Source organism: Amblyraja radiata, chromosome 20, assembly GCF_010909765.2.
Source record: "Amblyraja radiata isolate CabotCenter1 chromosome 20, sAmbRad1.1.pri, whole genome shotgun sequence".
Classification (NCBI taxonomy): domain Eukaryota; kingdom Metazoa; phylum Chordata; class Chondrichthyes; order Rajiformes; family Rajidae; genus Amblyraja; species Amblyraja radiata.
The window spans coordinates 25902186-25925426 of NC_045975.1; the positions used below are offsets into that span (position 1 = coordinate 25902186).

General features: G+C 42.3%; 1 protein-coding gene across 3 annotated transcripts in view; it reads left to right on the top strand.

The window, feature by feature from the left end:
• The first annotated feature begins 4147 nt into the window (after nucleotides 1-4147).
• kcnc1 (potassium voltage-gated channel subfamily C member 1) overlaps nucleotides 4148-23241 on the top strand; it is a 50217-nt gene continuing 31123 nt past the window's right edge. For all 3 annotated transcript variants that reach the window (XM_033039122.1, XM_033039120.1, XM_033039121.1), the window contains exon 1: nucleotides 4148-5076. In XM_033039122.1, the coding sequence (XP_032895013.1) occupies nucleotides 4423-5076 (654 nt within the window). In that variant the 5' untranslated portion in view covers nucleotides 4148-4422. The remainder of the gene's footprint in view (nucleotides 5077-23241) is intronic.

Consider the following 23241-nt stretch of genomic DNA (forward strand, 5'->3'; position numbering starts at 1 on the left):
GATTTAGTTTAGTTTAGTTTAGACTAGAGACACGGAGCGGAAACAGGCCCTTCTGACACCGAGTCCGTGCCGACCAGCGATCTCCGCACATTAACACTATCCCTTCACACACTAAGGATAATTTACACATACACCAAGCCAATTAGCCTACATTCCTGTAGTCTTTGGAGTGTGGGAGGGTACCAAAGATTTCAGAGAAAACCCAGGTGGTCACGGGAAGAATGTACAAACTCCATACAGACAGCACCCATAGTCGGGATCAAACCCGGGTCTCCGGCGCTGCAAGCGCTGTAAGGCAGCAACTCTACCATTGCCCCCAGATACGGTTCTGCACACAGACAGCAGGGCACAAAGGGATATGGAATTAATGCAGGAAAGTGTGATTGACCTGATGGTCAATGTAGATGCATGGGGGGAGGGGGGGGGGGGGGCAATGTTTCTATGCTGTATAATTCTATGACTTTATGCATGAAATTGTGGGTGTATCATGACAAAAATAGTCAAAATCGGAGAGGATAGTAGACCAGTGATAAATAGCCAGCCATAAACTAAAGTTGAGAATTGGAAAGTGTGATGGTAAAGGATTTGTTAGCTTTATTTTTCAATTATTTTATTTTGCAGAAATGAAAAAAAGATGCAAGAAGAAATGATCAGAAAAGGACACAAGGTGCCGGAATAACTCAGCAGGTCAGGCAGCATCTCTAGAGAACATGGATGGTCATGTTATGCAGTTAGGAGAAGAGTGGGTGAGGATATAAGTACAAAGGGAGGAAGAGAATTAAAGCAGGTGAGATGAAGGATGGGCTACTCAGTGTAGAAGATGAGGGAGGCAAGCAGAGAATAAATCTTATTGAGAAACCTGCTGTAATATTTGAAGAGATGTTACTGAACAAAAGGTGTAAAATTCAGCTACATAGAACCTGTTTTCTGGGTGTTATTTTAATGACTCACCATGTGCCAATCCCACCTCTGAGGTGTTCAAAAGGGAACTGCAGATGCTGGAATATCGAAGGTACACAAAATTGCTGGGGAAACTCAGCGGGTGCAGCAGCATTGAGGTGATTTGTCCTTCTGATGTTGGCTGGGAGCGTCAGATCCAGTGACAATATTTCCTCATCTTTACTGGCTTGCTGTTGACCCACTGCCTGGCCAGACTGTCTTCTTGGATTTCTGAAAGAAGAGTAGAAAGGAAATGGCAGTTGTATGAAATCAAGTGCTTTCTGGGTTTTCATTTTTTTAAATTCGTTTTTAAATTGTTTATTTTAATATTAATTATCTACTATGTTTCCGACCGTCAGAGACATTAAAAGAACTGTTCGAATCCATGAGAGCTTTGAGAAAAGATAAAGCTTTTATCCTAGCTTCTGATAAACATAATCGGAAACAATCCAGGAGTTAGACTTCTGCAGGACACAATTGAAGACCTGTTTCGTGTCTGGATCTTGCTAAAATTAATCGAGATGCCGACTAGATCCATGGCTGTGTTCTGCAAGAGTCATATATGTGGAGGTGTGTGGGCACTCTGAGAGAAGGCTCCAGGTGGTGGGCTGATGTGGTAAGATCTGACCCATTATGCAATTTGGAAACAAGATATAAAGCACAAATATGCAATGCACACATGTGCAGCACATAATAGATAAACCACAATCTAAAACTGACAATAAATAATGGATAATATTCATTGACAAAATTAAACAACGGTGCTAATGGGAGAGTCTAGGACCAGAGGCCATAACCTCAGAATAAAAGGACGTACCTTAGAAAGGAGATGAGGAGGAATTTATTTAGTCAGAGAGTGGTGAATTTGTGGAATTCATTGCCACAGAAGGCAGTGGAGGCCAAGTCAATGGATATTTTTAAAGCAGAGATTGACAGATTCTTGATGAGTAAGAGTGTCAGGATCACGAGGAGAAACAGGAGAATGGGGTTGAGAGGGAAAGAGAGATCAGCCATGATTGAATGGTGTAATAGACATGATGGTCCGAAAGGCCTAATTCTGCTCCTAGAACCTATGAACTTATGAAAACTACAGGCCACTATATATAAAACACACCATAGAACGCTTCAATACAAACACACAATTCTATTCACAGTAGGACTTTTTTTTTGTATTGCCTAAAAAACACTACTAAATGCCCTTAAGGCTCAAAGCATCCTTGTTATGATTTCATTTTTCTATATGTGATACAGTTTAATGGAGTGAGATGCTGCTAAAGAATCCATGGTGATTATTCTAAGTTGTGGTTAATGCAGCAGAGCCATGGATAAATGATGGAAGGTGTTGGAAATAGCATTCAAACAGGTTGATCGACCCTGGATAACATTGCATTCTCTGAGTGGTGGTATACCTATGCTTCCTAACAAATGAAAATATTTCTTCCTATTCCTGAAATAAGGAGACACAATAAAATGTATTGTGGGTGAGGCAACATCCATGAAAATGGACAACCACATTTTGGACCAGGACCTTTCTTCAGACTCAAGACAGGTCTGACTACGAGTCTGAAGGAGGGCTCTGACACGAAATGTCACCTGTCCATTTCCCCCATATATATTGCCTGATCTGTTGAGTTCCTTCAGCATTTAGTGTTTTATTCATGAAATATTTTTTTAGGTGCAGGCTGTCAGTCAATGGTCAGAGTGTTGGCTACTCTCCAATGATAAATCTGCCTCTGATATCCCTTTGGAGCCTGGATCCGATCACAGAATCATTAACAGATAGACTTGCTGCTGCACGTAAAAAGACCAATGATGGAATGTTTGGAAAGCTGAATGATGCTCACTTCCCTGATCAACTATGGTGCTGTCCAATATAATGCGCAGAACAGGTTGACACTTGAGGGTGGTGGGGGTATATGGAACGAGCTGTCAGATGAGATAGTTAAGACATGTACGATTACAATATTAAAAATACATTTGGGCAGGTACATGGATAGGAAAGGTTTAGAGGAATATGGGCCAAATGCATGCAGGTGGGACTGGTGAAGATGGCCATCTTGATTGGCATGGGCAATTTGAGCCGAAGGGCCTGTTTCTGTGTTGTACGACTATGATCTTCAGTAATGCACTTACCAACATATACATAGCTCATATGTAAAAAGGGGAAACATTCTGATTCTTTTCACTAATGTAAAAATGATTCCACTATATTATTATAAAAGCCCAAAGAAATATGAAAAGGAAGACTCTCACATCACAAAACACGAACAAAACAAAATGTTCATTAAATTCCTCAAGCAAGACGCAATGTAAGTAAGACACAAAATAGCTCCTTGAAGCGAGAGCGACGTGTATGATACAAACTAGCACGTCCTTGCCAAGTGTTAAAGATGGCAAAAATCCATCTTGTATTTCTGATGACTTTCAGATACTGAAATGACTTATTTTACAGGATACCATATTGTCTGGATCCCTTGATGCCACCATGCAATCCATTTCCGATAGTTATTAATACTGTTTTGTGACAATGGAATTGATATACTGTAACAGTAACTGTAACGACCTCTGAAATATGGAGTCTATATAATCGACAGTGGACCGGACAACAGAAGTACTGTTGGCGCGCTCGGAATCCCTTTGGGGAATTGGCCCTCGGCTCCATTGAGCAGTAAAAAAATATCTTCAATGACAAAAGCTTGAAGGCCATGCGTGCGTGTATTGCGCCGGCACTGTAGATGCACACACAGGCATATGTCTACACATGTATGCAGTGCGTTTTTGTCCATATTTTGTGTATGTTTCTGTATCCGCATAGAGAACAGCGTATGAGAGGATAACTGTGTGTGTTTGTCTATGCACCAGTGACCGTGTGTGGCGTGGTTATGCTTGGTTTTGTCAAACAGTCATCTTCCCCTTCTACCTAAAACCCTTATGCCTTTTTTTATCATCTTAAACGTGGTCTTAAAAATGCCATGGATTCGGACAGAATGCAAGACATCAACATTTATGGGCAGTATTGGTTGTGGGAGCAGCTCTCTATCGGTGAGGGTGAGGGACCGAGCACGGTGCATGAAGGTGGCGGTGATGGTGAAGGGGAGGGAGGGGGAAGGGGTGAGGGGGGAGGGGGGGGGGGGGGGGGGGGGGGGTGGTGGATAGGATCTGAATTCACGGCTGCGCAGGGCTGTTGCCAGCGGAGAGTCAGCTCCGCCTTCCAATGCGCCGTCTTGTCCTCTCGCTCGCCTCCTTTCAGCATCGGCGGCCCTGCAAGCAAGCCGGACAAATGTGAACGCAACACCTGATAGATCGATAGTGAAGGGAAGTTGACCCGATCGCTGGCGCTGGAGACGGTGCTGGTTAGTGTTGGGAGAGGGAAGAAAAGAGAGAGAGGGAAGATAGAGAAGTCGGCGCTGGAGGGGGGAGGAGGAAAGAGGCGGGGAGAAGGCGGCGGACAGATAGATGCCTGGCCGCTATCCGCGGTGCTGAATGATTAGCCCAGTGCACGTCTCCACCTCCCGCGGCAGCACCCCAGGAAAGAGACCTCCCTCCACGACATGTCTGATCGAGGAGATGGGCAAGGGCGACGACAACGATCGCATCGTGATAAACGTGGGCGGGACTAGGCACGAAACGTACCGGAGCACCCTGAAGACCCTGCCCGGCACTCGGCTGGCATGGCTCACCGAACCCGGCGCCTTCGCCAATTTCGACTACGACCCCAAAGCAGGCGAGTTCTTCTTCGATCGCCACCCGGGCGTCTTCGCTCACATCCTCAACTACTACCGCACGGGCAAACTGCACTGCCCGGCCGACGTGTGCGGACCCTTGTACGAGGAAGAGATCGCCTTCTGGGGCATCGATGAGACGGACGTGGAGCCCTGTTGCTGGATGACCTACCGGCAGCACCGCGATGCAGAGGAGGCTCTGGACAGCTTCGAGCCCCCCGACCTCAACAGCGGAGACGGTGACGCCGGCGGCGGGGGAGACGGGGTCGGGGACTCGGAAGACGAACTGGACACCAAGCGACTCGCCCTGGGAGACTGTTCCCACGAAGCCGGAGCGAAAGCCGGCTGGTGGAGAAAATGGCAACGCCGCATCTGGGCTCTCTTTGAAGACCCCTACTCCTCTAAATACGCGCGGGTAAGATCAAAATACTCAATGTAGCACTGCAACATCTAAATAACCTGTTGGTTGAACGAAAGGCGAGGAATGAGGGGAGGGGAGGGGAGGGGAGGGGTGCAATTTCTAGACAGACCTTGAATAAAATGAACGTAAGGGATATATTCCATTGACTTGATATCGATGGCAACAACCAAGCAACAGTGATTGGGGGGTGGGGGTGATTGGGGGGTGGGGGTGAGCGTGTGTATGGTGAGGAAGGGTAGAGAGGGGACTTATCCGATCAGCCCCATGCCCGGGAATGCAGAATCATTGTTTGTGATTCTAGGACAATCAAACTGATTTCCTGCATGTTCCGTTTTGTTACAGCGAGATGTAGATATTGCAGATTGTAGTTGGTTGTGATTATAGCCCAAACTGCGCGGACTAACAGTCAACCCAGCTGGCTTGGCACATATTGTGTGGTTGGGACGAGCGCTAACGTCCATTTTTTTACACTACCCGGTGTTCCTTAGCTGGGATTTTTTTTTAAGATATCGGGAATTGAAATCGTTGGTTCCATTGATATGTTTTGTTTTGTTGGACGGGTTTCAAGTTTATTGGAAAGCGGAGTTGATTTATTCCGGAGAACTGGTCCCTCTGATGGAAACCGCGGAGAGTACGCGCAGCGGGAGTGCGTTTCAAATGGGGGTTCATTGATATTCTATCGGCGCGCACACAGGCTACAGACTGCAGAAGAATCAAGGAGGCGCCACTTTAATCCCATGTCCTGGTTTAAAATACATTAGAAATATTACGATTTGTGGCCCATCTTATTGAAGGGAGATAACGAATCGCAGCATTGCGTTTCTCTTTTGTTTTTTTATATGTAAACTCAGGCTAGATATAGCTAAGAACAAGAACATTGAGTAGAAAAACCCAAGCACCATTACAGTAAACACACCCACAAGTGGTACTGTACATTTTCAGCAATTCTATAGTATGTGAGATTTCATTTCATTGTTGCAAGCTTCTGAGAGCGACCGAGACGCGTCTCCAGCTTTAGATCCTTATTTTTGTTTTTTGCTCTTGCTAGATAAGATCTTGTGATTCATTATTGCAGTTGACCTCAAAATGAAGGCTATCGATTTGCAGATGATTTAGAGAGTGATGCCAGTCTGTACGTCCGGACAACCACTCAAACCACTCTAACACCTTAGCGCCCAAAGAATAAAGACACTCATTTTAGAGTCGCTGAGAATCAGATTTCTGGTGGGGCGACATGCACGGTGCAAAATTGGTTAACAATATCAACCGAGGTGCCGCATCTAATTTACGTTTTTCTGCTAATGTACTGGCGCACTGCATGTTAATTGTGCTGATTTCCGAACGAATCTAGATCCGTTTATGGGAGGGAGATGGTAGGAATATATATGTATATATATACACGAATATATACATTGAATATATATTCATATATATATACACATATACATACAGATTCTCCCTCCCATAAACGTATCTAGATTTATTTTCATATATGTATAGCAACGTATATAGGCAAGCTGGCAGCATGTAAACAAAGATTCATGTCTAAATGTTCCATATCTTGGTTTATTCGCGATATTTGTATATGCTACTTGTTGGACTGCGTACACCTCAGAGTCATTCCTCTACCCTCCCGAGTATAAAGGTCCATCCTTTACACATCTAGTCTTACGTTTGGAAGGGAGGTTCGCCCGAGACACTGGAATGTCTTTGCAATATGTCTAATTTGACTCGTTCCGTTGTTTTTTCCTCTGTTGCATCTACCTCTGACTGCACCAGAGACGTGTTTCTGCGTGCTATTTTACTGCCTCGCAGACATGCAAGAGCGTGGCACCAAGGGACAAGGTCGCGACTTCCAGGAAGTATCGAGTGTTTTCCTCGATGTTCCAGCAGGTGGTAGTTGGCATTACGTCCGATTTTCCCGAAATCTCTGCAGTGGAAAAACAAGGGCGAATGGTTGTTGAAACCAGACGCAAAACACAGGCAACGCTGTCGCCCGACGTCGATCATTTACAGCTTGGAAATTACCCCTTTGGGTTGATACATTGCCCAGACAGAGGTGTCAGCGTCTGACCTTGAATCTGGAATGATGCATATGTTCCTGAACAGTGCACTACCCGAGAAGGAAACCTGCCCCACAAGGTTATCCACAGAATGATTCCAGGTCTGGCATGGATTCTCTATACCAAGAAATTACAGACGAATGACCTTCATGGATAGAATATCCCACTGACATCAATCAGAAATAGGTGTTTCAATATAATAGTTACTTGGGTTGGCTATACAGAATGTTGCGGATATTCCCGTTTGTATTGAAATTATTTATAATACAGGGTGACGTGTACATTCAGTGCGAGAAACAAAAATAAATAAATAAAAATAAGGAAAGCGTTTGATGATAAAGACAGTGATGATAACATAGATGGACCTCTATGTTTATAATCAATTCCACATTTTGTAAGCGCCCAAGAATGTTTATATCAGATTGCTTTGCTGTCTGTCGTTGTTTCATGGTGTTCATATTATTGAATTAATTCACAATTCACTGGAGACCAATACCGTGCAACTTAGATAACTGCATATTAATAATATGAATAACGTCCTGAATGGCAATCCCAGGGACTGGATTAGGTGTGCCAGGATAAAGAAGGGGGGGGGGGGGGGGGGGGGGGGAGGAGGAGCGGGAAATGTGCATGGACAGGTTTCTTTAGATGGAAAATAAAAATAGGGAGGACGGCACAGGTTAGATGGTTTTTCATTTGAACTTCCTCAATGTCGCTAAATCAATAATATGACAATATCCCGTCTGCCAATTTTTCACCATGTTCAAGATGAACAATATCTTAAAGGAGAAACAAAGGTTATAGACTAAAACTTATTTTTCTGGTTGGTGGCAGGAGTGGGTTGAGGCAGGAGGGGTAGGGTGCCTGGTGAGGAAGAGACCCACTCGGTGCTTTAATTCAGTCCTGGATCCAGAGTCATGCAGCTCTTCGGGCCAACATGTCCACGCCGATTAAGCTGCCCCATCTAATCCAGGCCCATTTGCCCGGATGACTCAATTGTAATCACTGACAGTCTTTCGGCTCACTGGTTAGCATGCAACACAAAGCTTCTCACTGTACCTCGATCTCACTCTACCTCTCAGCTTTGCCCCTTCATGACATTGAAGGGACTCTCCAGATGCTGGTGGGGTTGGTGCCCAAATACATGATACTAGTTTGGTCCTTTAACATCAAATTACAGTGCAAATTACAGTGCATTATTGGGTAGAAACAATACCTCTTTTATGTATTTATGTGGACATCCCCAGCAAGGCCAGTATGTCTTACCCATCCTTTATTTCACTTGAGATATTAGTGGTTAACCTCTTCTCTGCAGATACCAAAACTGCACACAATATAACAGAATAATTAAACTTCCTTTGTGAAGTCAGATTTATGGTCCTTTCATTGCATTCTGGAGAATAATTTACAAAGCAAAGGTTTCTGTTTTTATTTTGCTTATGGGGTTTATCTCATTACATTGACATTGAGTCATAGAGTCAATATGGAAACAGGCCCTTTACACCACAGAGTCTGTGCCAACCATCCAGCATTATTTACACCAGTGCTACTCTAACTGAATTTTATTCTCTTCGCATTCCCATCAATTCTACTGCCCATCTATGCACATCAGGTAGAATTTACAGTGGCCAATTAACCTACTAGCCTGCCGTCTTTGGGAAGTGGGAGGAAACTAGAGCAAGGGAGGAAATTCATGCAGTCACAGGCTGCACTGGAGGTCAGGCCTGAACCAGATTATTGGAGTTGCAAGGTTGCAGCTCCACCAGCCCTGTCAGCTGCTCTACTGTGCCACTTTTCATGGATGCTCATTGCAAACTATTATTTATTTTCTGTCCTGTTGCATGGAAATTATACCATTTATGATGTCTCTATGTTATTTTCAAATATACAACCTTACATTTTTCTACTTTGAACTGCATTTGATGCCTTATTCTTCAAAACTGTAATTATTATTGCAGTCTTTCTGAAATCACAACTTTGACCATCTCTTTCTTATGGTTGTCAGTCAGATGTTTCAATAACTCTGAGACACAAGGAACTGCAGATGCTGGAGTACAAAAAAAACACTGGAGTAATTCAGCAGGCCAGGCAGAAGTTACTTGATGAAGTGTCCTGACCTTAAACATCACCTCTCCTCATTTTCAAGAGATGCTGCCTGACCCACTGAGCTACTCCAGCACTTTGCGTCTTTGTTTACATAACTTCTTCATTACCATCTCCTAAATTGTAATGAACTGACCTGAACAACTTGTATTGATTTTGCCAACTTGATATTCATTTCCTTTCTTGAAACCAAAGTAAAGTGTATTTCTGCCCTATCGTTCAATCTGGTCACGGCTGAAATATACTGGCTCCCCTCCTACAAACTGGCTCTTTTGCACCTGTTCCCATAACCCTCAATTCCCCGACCTATCATGAAATTTTTTCTTTCTTAAAAACTTCTAATAATCCAGCCTCCACAACCGTCTGGAATAGACAATTCCAGAGATTCACTACCCTCTTTGTAAATACATTTTTACACACTTTCATCCATTGATTGTGTACAAGGATCTGCATGGGTTCCTGAACACTAACATATTTTAACCTCTCACATTTAATAACACTCTTTTCTCACCTAAGAGGATAACATTATATTCCACCATCCATGTCTTCACAGGGTCACATTTCTTGTCCATATTCCATGGAAGCCTCACGGTATCATCCCCAACCCTGTCATCCAGCTCTGTTTATAAGGAAACTAGGGTTATCCTACAACTAACTGGTCTGACTAGTTTGTAGACACTATATTTCCTTCTCTTTTTCTTAAAAGTGAGTTGGGTTTTCTGCCTTCCAATTTGGGGGAAGAGCTCTTGAATCTAATATTGGATGATGACAACCAGTTTCGTTAGCTACCTTGGCATTATGGTCAGCGGGTCCTGGGGATTTACCATTTTTCAGTCACCATATTTGTACTTTTGCTAAATTTTTTTCAGCTTCTTATTCAATCTTTAAACCGTCTTCTTCAGGACGCTCTCTGAGCCCTTTGTCATGAAAATATATGTAGAATATCTGCCTAACGTTTTCATTTTCCAGTCTAATTTCTCCTGTCTCAGTATGCAGGGGACCCACACTAACTTCTATCTTTTAACCCATTCTGATTGTACAATATTACATCTAAAATTGTCTATTCTCTCCCTTGCTGACCGATGAACTAATATAAATATATCATCTTATACACTCTGTAAATTTGTTTTCTATACTATTACTGCAATGTTTTCCCTCCTCTCCTAATTTTAAATCTGATCTTTGAGAACTTTGCTTTTATCATTATTGAGATAATCGCAATTTGTATCCTTTACATTTCCTGTATAAGTATGTACCATTGCTACATTTCCATTCACTAATTTCCCTTTGCATTTAGCCTGGGGAAGTTTCTTTTCTCCTGGTCTGCTTTATACCTTTTCAATCGATCACTTATATCTTGACTTTTCTTTTTATGCTCCCGAATATTTGTACAGGTCTTAGTCATGGCTGTTGCTTTTCAAATATTCTCAATGCTTTTAGGGCACCATTATTCACTGCTTCACAATGATTCTGATCCAGGGAATCTATCATTCAGGAATAGAAAATGCCATCCCATTGTTCTCCAATACAAACACTCCCCAACTTACGCATTAGGCAACATACATAAACTCAAAATTGCGAAAACAATTCTGTACTCAGTCCCTAGTGCAATCAAGGCAGTTTGTAATTTCCACAACACTGTACGATCACTCAAGTGTACATCGAAAACAAGCCGGCAATAGTGTCACAACAGAAAATGTCACAATGACAAGAGTCGGTGATTCCAACATGTAAAATCTGACTTACATAAGGGTTCAGGGAACATAACCCTTACACAAGTTGGGGCGTGGCTATACTTCTCTGAGACATTGGGGCACATTGTTGGACCTGTGCAAAGGAAGCTGTACTCCGCATCTTGTGTCTGAAGTGGAAATGTTTGGCATTGACACCATCCCTAAGATGGTTTCACCTTTTTTCTTCACTTTGATTGAATTAAAAAAAATAAAAAATGTCAAAATGAAAAATATAAGTTCATAAAAATGGTTCTGTTTTTTTTGTCCAAATTGGATGAATTTCTTGTAAAGATTATTCAATGGGAATAGTTATATTGAAATATTGTAAGTGAAATACTGGGGAAGATTTAGAGGGATATGGGCTAAACGTGGTTTAATGGGACTAGATTAGACGAGGCATAATAGTCAGCATGGACAAGTGGGCTGAAGGGCCTGTTTCCATGCTAAAAATCTCAGCAGGAATGAATTACATGGATTTGGGAGGTTACAAGTTTCTTTGCTGGAACATTGCAGACCTGTAGCTAAGTTAGTTCATATCTCATTATTCTGTTGAATATCTCTGCAATTTTCATTATTATGTTCGTACACAAGTACAGGTATCCCTCGATGTACAAATTTCTTTGTATGGATTTTCACATCCTCAATTTCCAATGCTTTTTACGAATGTTTAATGTTAGCAATTGATCGGGAGGGGACAGCGATGGAAAGATCTGGAATGGTTGCGGGGAGTGGAGGGGGTGAGAACGAGGAGTGAGGTGCGTGGCTGACAGAAGCCAAGGGAGAGAGGTGTTGCTAAGAGTCTTGGTGAGGTGTTGAGGAGAATGGGGCTGAGAGGGAACGATAGATCAGCCATGATTGAATGCTGGAGTAGACTCAATGGGCTGAATGGCCTAATTCTGCACCTATGACTTATGGGCTTACAAAATCTTGAGCGTATGGAACAAGGGGTGGCAGTGAGAGATGTTGGGAAGCAAGGGGCTGGACTGGGGAGGGAAAGAGACATTTTGCATGTTTCACTTCATGAGTACATTGTAAGGTTACTTATATGTTTCTATTGTCTTACATGGATATAACCATTAATGAAACTTTTTTTCTCAGATATTCCCTTATTTTTAGATGTTTTTGATTAAAATTCTTGAGCTTTGGAACACAAGAGTTTATGCATAATTTTCCGAAAATGTAGGGATACCTGTATATATTTGTAAGCAAGATGCTGGAATCCGTGGCTGGGGTTGTCTACTTGTAGTACACCATCACATGGTTTTCCATTCACAATTTACACAAGCAGAAGTGCTGGCAATTGCAGAAGCACAAATCCCCGGGTGCTTTCACTGGATCACAGGTAAAATAGAATGTTACAATATGAGGAGGCTATTTGGCCCATCAGATGGGTTACAGTTCTTTGTCATCTATAATATAGTCCCTTGCTCTTTGCAACCCCATTGCAAACCATCTTTCCTCATATACTAATTTATTCTTCTTATGAAAACACTACCTGACTACTGCAACATCCCACATTCTTTCAGTCAGAGAGTTCTAGATTGTAATTCCTCTCTGAGTAAGTTATTTTATTTACAGTAGCCCCCACCTCCTCACAGTACTTTTTGCCCATTGTTTAAAGCTATATCCCTTGAGATAAGTGGTAGGGGGCACAGCCTTCTCTTCATTTATCTTATGTGGGCACAGCCTTCCTCCGTTTATCTTATTCTTTTTGCTCGTTAAGAAATGCTTGACAAGGATTGCTTTTTCAACAAAGTGGTGACTGAATTATGCAAGGACATTGACTATCAGCTGTCTAATTACATTGTTAAAATCAAATCTATAATTCTGTAATGAGATTCCAGGGGTCAGGTGCTGCTCAAGTATCTGTAGAGATCTATAGTAGTTCTGGGATATAAGTAACTTAATGAATTATTTATGTAATGCAAATTGCATGTTTCATAGAGCTTGCCATCAAACTTCATCTAAACTATACCATCAAACCCTCTCAAGTCAGGATCAATAGACTGGAAAAGTGAAAGATACAAAGATACGTTTCGTTGAACACTACACTTGGTCTGCCAAGTTCCCCAGTTGCTAACCACTTTAACTCCCCTTCCCATTCCGATTCCCATTCCGGCCTTTCTGTCCTGGGCCTCGTCCATCGCCAAAGTGAGGCCACAAGCAAATTGGAGGAACAGCACCTCATATTTCGCTTGGGTAGCTTGCAACCCAATGGTATGAACTTTGAATTCTCCAATTTTAGGTAATTTCTACAAACACCTCCCTCCCTCCCCTCCCCCAGTTAACCAGACCCGCAGTTCACAACTTAGGCTCATGCCTGTTACTATCCTAAAATTGGCCTGTCAGAGAACCTCCTTGCCTGAGGTCAACTGTTGCCAGCCCTGATTTTCTCCTGTTTCTTTTTTGCTTCCTGTTTTTTTTAACACCACTCTCCCTGCTACAATCAAACTGAAGAAGGGTCCTGTTACGAAACCTTTCGATTTTCTCCAGAGATTCTCCAGAGACGCCCTAAGACACCCCAGCGTTTTGTGGCTATCAAAGATCTATCAAACTTCGCCTCAATAATTGCTTCTTGTAACTCTCAGTTCCTGCCACCAATAACCGTAATGTGTGCTAGTTATGAACCAACTGTCCAAAGTGCGAGGATGTATCACGACAACACCCAACCAATTCTCCTACTATTTCATTCCAACATTCCATTTCCTTCCATTCCATGATTTCATTCCATTGCTTTCCCCAACAAAATCAAGGAAGCTAAGAAATCACTTTGCTGTCACTTTTAACCAGCTGCTGTAAGTACTTTCACTTGTTGGATTTTGTGGTCTTAGTTTGAATCTGGCGAAGAGACGGGAAATTGGCAATTGTTTTTCAGTTTTGGGATATTATGTTCGTTCAGATTCTGTGGGAAAATGACAGCAGCAGCAGCTTCCTGTGTTGCTGCCAACATTTCAAGAATCAAGTCGACTAGGGGTGTTTAATTGTCACATGCATTGAGAATGGATCAATTAAATCCTTACTTGCTGCAGCTTTAAGGGCACATTAATGCAACATCGTAACAAAAAAAATGCAATAAACAATAATACAATCAATTATGAATTATACTAAGTAGCTAGACCATAACGGCCAAAGTACATAGTGCAACCTATGCAACATCCACTGTAGTTCATTGCTAAGGTAGGGTTGTGGTTAGGGTTGTGCAGGAGCCTGATGGTTGATGGGAAGAAGCTATTCATGAACCTGGATGTACGGTTCTCAGGCTCCTGTACTTTCTTCCTGATGGGGTAGCAGTGAGATGAGAGTGTGGCCAGTGTGGCGTGGGTCTTTGGTGATATTCTTGAGGCAGTGCTTCCTGTAGATCCTTTCGGTGGGTGGGGAAGTGAAGAACCATGATGGACTGGGCAATGTCCACCACTTTCTGCAGCCTTCTTCGATCCTGGTCATTCATAATGACTGAACCAGGCTTTGTTGCAACCAGTCAGTATGCTTTCTGCAGCACATCTGTAGAAGGTCAACATGCCAAATCTCCTCAAACCTCTGTGGAACTTGAGGCGTTGATGAATTTTCCCTTTGTGATTGCGTCAACGTGCTGGGTCCAATATAGATCTTGGAGTAAATACACGTCCAGGAACCTAAAGCTGTTGACTCTTCCATTGCTCTTTGTCCATTGAAGACAGGTTCATGGATCCTTTGCTTTCCCTGTCTGAAGTCAACAATCAGTTCCTTGGATGTGATAATGTTAAGAACAAAATTATTGTTCTGGCACCTTTCAATATTTCCACCCAAGAAAAATACTCTGATTGTCTACCCTATCCATGCCTCACATAATTTCATAAACATCTATCAGGTCTCCCTCAGCTTCTAACACTCCAGGGAAAACAATACAAGTTTTTCCAACCTTCCCATATAATTAATACCCATTAATCCAGACAGCATCCTGGTAAACCTCTTCTGCACCCTCTCAAAAGTCTCTACATCATTTCTGTAATGGGGTGACATGAACTGCACTACAATACTCCAAAAGCGGCCCAAGCAATGTTTTATAAAACTGCAGCTCCTAACTCTTTTACTAAATGCCTCAACTGATGAAGACACAAATATCATATACCTTCTTTATCTACTTGCATTGTTACTTTAAGGAAACTTTGGACTTGGTCTCCAAGATTCCTCTGTACATCAATGCCGTTAAGGTTCCTACCATTAACAGTATATTTTCCCCTTATATTTGACTTCCCAAAATGAAAATGCTCAGATTAAACAGCATCTGCCTGTTCACGCCCATATCTATATCCTGTAGTATCCTGTGAAACTCTTCATCACTGTCTACAACTCCATCAATGTTGGTGTAGTCACCAAACTTACCAATCAACCTATCTACATGTACTTCCATATAATTTATATATATCACAACCAACACAAGTCCCAGAACTTATCCCTGCAGAGCACCACTGGTCACAGACCTCCAGCCAAAATGACACCATTCCACCACTATTCTTTGTCTTCTAAGGGTCAGGCAGTTCTGAATCTAATCCATGCCTCCCATGCATCTTAATCTCGGAATCAGCCTACAGGTTTCAGTTTTCAGCCTACATTTTCAGTTTTCATTTAAAAAAATCAATAAGTTTAAAAAATGTATCTGTTTTTAGTATTTTTGAATTTTTCAAAATATTAGAAAATATTCAATGTTTGTGATGACTTGGTGAAGTTTGCAAATGACACTGAAGTGAGTGGTCTTGTAGATAGCGAAGTTGATTATCAATAATTATAGCAGGATCCTGGTCAGTTGGGCAAATGTGCTGAGGAATGGTTAATGGGGTTTAATGCAGATAAGTGCGAGGTGTTGCATTTTAAGAAGTCAGACCAGCAAGACCTAGATAGTGACTGGCAGGGCCTTAGGGAGTGTTGTAGAGCAGAGGGCTCTAGGAATGCAGGACATAGTTTTTTGATAGTGGAGTCACAAGCGGTCAAGGAGGCCTTTGGTACATTGGCCTTCATCAGTCAGACTATTGGGTGGAGAAGATGAGACGTTATGTTACAGTTATACAAGACCTTGAGGTGAAGCCATATTTGGAGTATTATGTTCAGTTTTGGTCACCCTGATATAGGAAGGATGTTGTTAAGCTGGAAATAGTGCAGATAAAAAGTTTGAGGATGTTGCCAGGGGAATAGATAGGATGTATGTGTATTTTACCCAGAGTGGTCGAATCAAGAACTGGAGGACATACGTTTAAGGTGAGAGGGGAAAGATAGGAACATGAGTGCTACATTTTCACACAGAGGGTGGCGGGTACATGGAACGAGCTGCCAGAGGAGGTAGTTGAGGGCAGGTACTATAACAACATTAAAAAGACATTTGGACAGGTACATGGATAGGAAAGGTTTAGAGGGATGTGGGCCAAATGCAGGCAGGTGGGACTAGTGTAGATGGGGCATCTTTTTTGGCATAGGCAAGTTGGCCAAAGGGCCTGTTTCCATGCTGTATGACTCTATGAGTCTATGATTCAGGAGCCTGGTTTAGCTCACTGTCAGTGCCTCATTCATCTCTTTTCTGAAGGCTTCTGATCTGAACACACCTATCTGATAGCCTGTTGTCATATCTCCTGTTAACAGGAAGGGTTTCTACACAATTGATGGAGTATCTCCTTTCAAACTCTGACCAGGTGGACTAGGTATAGGGTGGCAATAAATTTGGCCAACTCACTGGTTACTTCAAAGTCCAGCTTTTTTATGTCAAGGTTTTATCCCTTTATGTGGAAGATAATGGGACTAGCTTGGGTGGCACAGTGGTAGAATTGCTGCTTTACAGCACCAGAGACCTGGGTTCGATCTTGACTATTGGTGCTGTCTGCATGGAGTTTTTACGTTCTCCCTGTGAATGCATGGGTTTTCTCTGGCTACTCCGGTTTCCTTCCATACTCCAAAGATGTACAGGTTTGCAGGTTAATTGGCTTCAGTAAAATTGTCCCTAGTGTGTAGGATTGGGTCAGTGTATGGGATGATTGCTGGTCGGCGTGAACTCGATAGGCCGATGGGCCTGTTTCCATGCTGTATCTCTACAGTCTAAAGCTTTGATGGAGTATTTTGGTCAGCATGGACAAGATGGGCTGAAGGGCCTTATTCAGTGCAGTATGATTCTCTGATGCTGATAATCCCTGTTAGAATGTGCAAACAATCACTTCAGCGTTGATTAATGACCAAAGGGAAATTGGAAAGGACATGCCTTGGTGCGATTCAGCTTTCACATTGATGATGTTTGCCCATAGCAAGTCATGCAGCTAATAATGTCAAGGCTCACCACTTTTCCACCACTGCCAGCAGACATTGGAGCTTTTGTGGGGGAAACCTATGCTCTCCATTGTTAACTCACAAAAAAAGTATGGACACGTAGCCCAGGATTTCGTAACAAGATGGCGTTTAAAGATTCCCTTTCGAATCGCAAGCCTCATTTTTCAATGGCCAGTTTTATGTTAGATTATTCGTTGGAGCCTGCTTTCCTAACTGTAACCCTTTTTAAAAATAAAATTGTGATCTGCATGCAGAAGCCACTGGTCCTTTGGCAAGCCTACACCTCACAGTGGCATGGGGCCACACGTAATACACATCACATGGCTCAGGTCAATCCCAGCCCAACTGGGAAGCTCCATGCCCCCTCCTCTCACTTATTTCTCCTCATCTCCATGGTAACCTTTTTTACCACTATGGTGTGGTTAGTGTGGGGAGAGTTCTTTAAGTGCCAACCTCAGCCATGAACCTCTATGGACGATACTGATCTCATCCATTAACTAGTAGGGGCCATACTGACTTCAACCATCAACTTCTGTGGGTCATAGTAATCTCAAACTATGAACTTCTGTTATTGTACTATGTATTTTTATGATTATTAATTTATTAATTTTGTGTTTTGTTTATAATTCTCTGTGTGTATTGTGTTTACAGGGTTGTTACGTTGTTGCAAGTGAGAATTTAATTGTTTAAGAAGGAACTGCAGATGCTGGAAATTCGAAGGTAGTCAAAATGCTGGAGAAACTCAGCTGGGTGAGGCAGCATCTACGGAGCGAAGGAAATAGGCAACATTTCGGGCCGAAACCCTTCTTCAGACTGAAGAAGTTGCCTATTTCCTTCGCTCCATAGATGCTGCCTCACCCGCTGAGTTTCTCCAGCATTTTTGTCTACCGAGAATGTAATTGTTCCTTGTCGGTACACATGACAATTATACACTCTCTCTCTGTCCCTCCTCCACCCAACTCGTCCTGCTGGTTTCACTGTTTGTATTCCTTCAGCATCACCTCCTCCACAGCCAACAATGGACCATTGTGGGCTCCTGGGCCATCGGTGCCGGCTCTGATTCGTTCTGCACCTTTTCATATCTCCCCTGAATCTCAGTCTAAAGAAGGGTCTCGACTTGAAACGTCACCTATTCCTTTTTTCAGAGATGTTGCCTGACCCGCTGTTACTCCAGTATATTTAATCTATCGTCAGTGTAAACCAGCATCTGCAGTTCCTTCCTACACAATTATGCACTCTTGACTCACAGTTCATGGTTGAAGTTAGTATGGTCCATAGAAGTTCATAGTTGAGGTTAGTATGGCTCATAGAAGCAGCATCTATGAGCTTTGGGATGAAGGTCCTGGCAGAAAGCTCGTGCACCATTTTAGCACCTGAGTTTGTGTGCTAAATGTGTTAGCTTGACTTCTAATCTTTTTACCTAACTTCACAAATATTTTGGAGATCAAAATTGCCCATAGCACCATCTACGACACATGTTTATAAAAGAAAAAGGAGGGAATCTCTACTTTCGAGACAGCCTGTGGGAAAGAGAGAGAGAGAGATGGGCCACAGAATAGTTTTCAACACCTCAATACCCACATAGACAGAAGCATGGAATCAGAGATCATTTGATCAATGTTCATTAAATATTATGGCCACACGTTTATGTTTATATGGACAAAGTATTTCAATTGGATATTTTAACCAGAACTGCGCAATAGTGGCATGAGGTTATATGTTAACTGATTTTTCCCAGAGAATAGTAAATTATTAAAACATATTGATGGTGTGGGTAGCAATAACTGATATCCTGTATTCTTATGAGTACCACCAGGATCTGCTTTTGTGTGACCACACACAAAGGACTCAAGTATTATTGTGATTTTCAGATCTACCTTTGATTGTTCAATGGATTATAATGACATTTATTTCTGAAATGGGACGTTTTTTTCTACTCCAGGAGATTTCATAGCTGCAAGTGAGTATGATTTGTGTGGTCCATGTTTTCTGAGATCAGCTAAAATAACCCATTGGTCTTTTTTCTGTTTGACATGGCCATATCTTTATAGATTTGATAATAGTGACGTAGAAGAACAAGAATGATTATTTGGCAACGTAGTGAAGGATTCCTCTGAATCTAAGTATCCCATTCATTTCCTGGGCAAATTAATGAGCATTGGTATTTGAAATGGAGTTACAGCATTTCCAAATGGTGACAGGCCTTAGTCTGATCTCTATAGACTGCACAAAACCACGAGAAAAATAAATATTGCATTCTTCACTCAATTCCTGTCAGAGCACAAAGTCATTAATGTAGCACACAGTCATCAATGTAGTTCAGGAGTCATACTTCCACTTATGTTAGGTTCCACTTTGAGGATTGCCTGTGACTCAACACCTTTGATACAACTATTTTGGAGGCTTGCTGGATAACAACGGTTAATAACGTGAGTAAACCTATTTAAAAATAACTGAGATTTTCAACCAAAACCAACGCATTTGACTTTTGTTCAGTGAGAAATCATACAATTGTTGCAACCTACTTGAGTGAAATAATATCACCATCCTTTCAAAGGTGCTCTTTATCTTTATGCTACCACTGGGACAGAATATTAGGACAGGTGTCATAGACTATTTTTCTATTCCCTTGAGCATGATAGAAAAGGTAAAATCTAACTGAGGCAATGTTATGATGAGATCACTTGATAGGAAGTAAAAACAAATTATTCTGCAAAAAAAAAGGTATTGTTGCTTGGCTATAGGTCTTTCAGGGTGATGAATAAAAGTATTTAAGAAGGAACTGCAGATGCTGGAAAATCGAAGGTACACAAAAATGCTGGAGAAACTCAGCGGGTGCAGCAGCATCTATGGAGCGAAGGAAATAGGCAACGTTTGGGGCCGAAACCCTTCTTCAGACTGATGGGGGGTGGCGGGGAGAAGAAAGGAAAAAGGAGGAGGAGGAGTTGATGCAATAGATGAGGTTGGAGGAGATACAGGAAAGTGCTCTTGCGGTTGCAACGGAAACGGAAACAACAAGTAATCCTCCATCAGTTTTGCCACCTCCAACGTGACCCCACCACTCGCCACATCTTCCCATCTCCCCCCATGTCTGCCTTCCGCAAAGACCGCTCCCTCCGTAACTCCCTTGTCAATTCTTCCCTTCCCTCCCGTACCACCCCCTCCCCGGGCACTTGCCGTTGCAACCGCAAGAGATGCAACACCTGTCCCTTTACCTCCCCCCTCGACTCCATTCAAGGACCCAAGCAGTCGTTCCAGGTGCGACAGAGGTTCACCTGTATCTCCTCCAACCTCATCTATTGCATCCGCTGCTCTAGATGTCAGCTGATCTACATCGGTGAGACTAAGCGGAGGCTGGGCGATCGTTTCGCCGAACACCTCCGCTCGGTCCGCAAGAACCTACCTGACCTCCCGGTGGCTCAGCACTTCAACACCCCCTCCCATTCCCAATCTGACCTCTCTGTCCTGGGTCTCCTCGATGGCCAGAGTGAGCAACACCGGAAATTGGAGGAACAGCACCTCATATTTCGCTTGGGGAGTCTGCAACCTGCGGGCATGAACATTGAATTCTCCCAATTTTGTTAGCCCTTGCTGTCTCCTCCCCTTCCTCAGCCCTTGGGCTGTCTTCTCTCATCCCTCAGCCCTCGGGCTCCTCCTCCTCCTCCTCCTCCTTTTTCCTTTCTTCTCCCCGCCACCCCCTATCAGTCTGAAGAAGGGTTTCGGCCCGAAACGTTGCCTATTAGATGCTGCTGCACCCGATGAATAAAAGTACCACTTCACCCAGCGATTTTTCCCCCCCTAATTCCATTGTCAATTGAGACACAAGAAACTACAGATGCTGGAATCTTGAGCAAATCAGAAAATGCTGGAGGAACTCAGCGGCTTGGCAGTAACTGTGAAGGGAATGGACAGATGATGCTTTGGATCAGGGCCCTTCTTCAGCCTGAAATGTTGGCTGCCCTTCCCTCCACAGATGCTGCCTCACCCATTGATTTCCTATGGCATTTTGTGTGTTGCTGTATTGTCAATTGAGCCTCAGTCAGTTAAATAGAAGAAATTAAAATAGAAAAATATAACAGAATGCTTTTGAAACACATGTAAATGATAAAGTAATATACAGGACTTGTCTTAATTAAAATGAAAATAAACGCCTTTTCTATCGAAATTAATGTTTAAATTCAAACAAATGGGATCACACTCATTATAGCCTTGCCTAGTGTAAAGCTAAGAGGGTCAGATATGAAATGGATTGAATCTCTCAACTTAGCATTACTCAACTGCGCTCCTGGACTCATTCAAGTCTGAATCCAGTATTGGACCAGAGACCAGAATCACTGCCATCTGACCTCCGGTGTTGTAAAGTGGGGATGCGGAGATCAGGGGTGAATTGACCCATACAGTGCTGCCAACTGGCAGTTCTATCTGATCTTTTGGCCAAAAAGAACCTAAATCTGGACTATCATATTGACAACCGTCAAATGAAATAGTGTCACTCATAGAATGACACCTCTTATGCTGCTATAATATGTTGACACTCCACAGGTTGATAATGATATATTGATACCTCTCAAACTGCTAGTAACAAAATAACCCATCAGATAATGAGACCTTAAATGTAGACAGGTATTTTGACATTAAATGCTAGCAGACAAATGTAATGACAGTTCATTTGCCCTACAGTAATAAATCAGCATTAATAGTAATATATTTGACCTCATGTATTGAATTTAATATATAATTTAATATATTTACAGTGATATAATGAAATCTCTCACAAATGGACGTTTTTACTTTAAGACTCTTACACATTATCATAATATATATACACCGAGCAATATATTGATTCCTCTGAGACTGACGATAATCTATTGACATTTCATGTACCGACATGGCCTGACAAGTTACGTAATTAATAATAAACTTAAATCTTGAACACTGGAGGTAATATTGTGGCAGGGGATAATGAGACAGGTAAACATTGACACCTCACAGAATGTAAATAATATGGTGACACCTTGCAAATTTACAGCAAAGCACCAGAAACGCTGACAGTAATCTGTTGACCCATTGCACGCTGTTAGTGTAAGATGACAATAATAGAATGCCAACCCAGACAAGAACCACATGCAAACTGACAGCAATATGCAGGTACCTTACATACTGGCAGGGACATACTGTATTCCTATAACTTATATATTCACTGCAACATCTGGACACGGCAGCCATAATATACTGACACCCCCAATGCTGACAGCGATGTATTGGAATGCTGGTAATACACCGACATGTTACAATTGTGCAGTATGCTACCGAAAGCACATACAGTAATGGTGGCATATAGACTGCTCTCACACTGACAACAATATATTTACATTACATAGAAGGACATCAATGTTTTGACACTCAAAAGACAGTATTAAAGGCAAACCTGACAGAAAGAAAATATTCAACCTGGACTGACTAATATGTTCGCCCCTCGTATACTGGCAGTATCAAGCTGAGTTGTCACATACTGATTGCATTAAACTAACGGTCCACTTAACTAATGATACATCTCATAATAAGAGACAAATACATGCCTGTATGATCTCTTTTCATATAACCTACAAGCCTAGCTCATGCAGTGGCTTTAAACAATGTACACTTAAGGCTTCTCTAACAACCATAACAGATTGACATGTCCATCTGTAACACACTAACATCACAAACTCTGATTGTGGTAAACTTACGTGTCATTTACTGATGGTCAAACATTTCATATACAGAAAACCTGACCCCTCACATAACTGGTGCCTTGTATATTAGCTGCAATATATTTTACTGACATCATAATGGCCGTAAACTATTAACGCATATTCTATCAGAAATATTTTACTAATGAACATATCATCGTTAAAAGACATTTGAACAGGTACGCAGATGGGAAAGGTTTAAAATGATATGGGCCAAATGCAGACAGGAGGGACTAGTGTAGA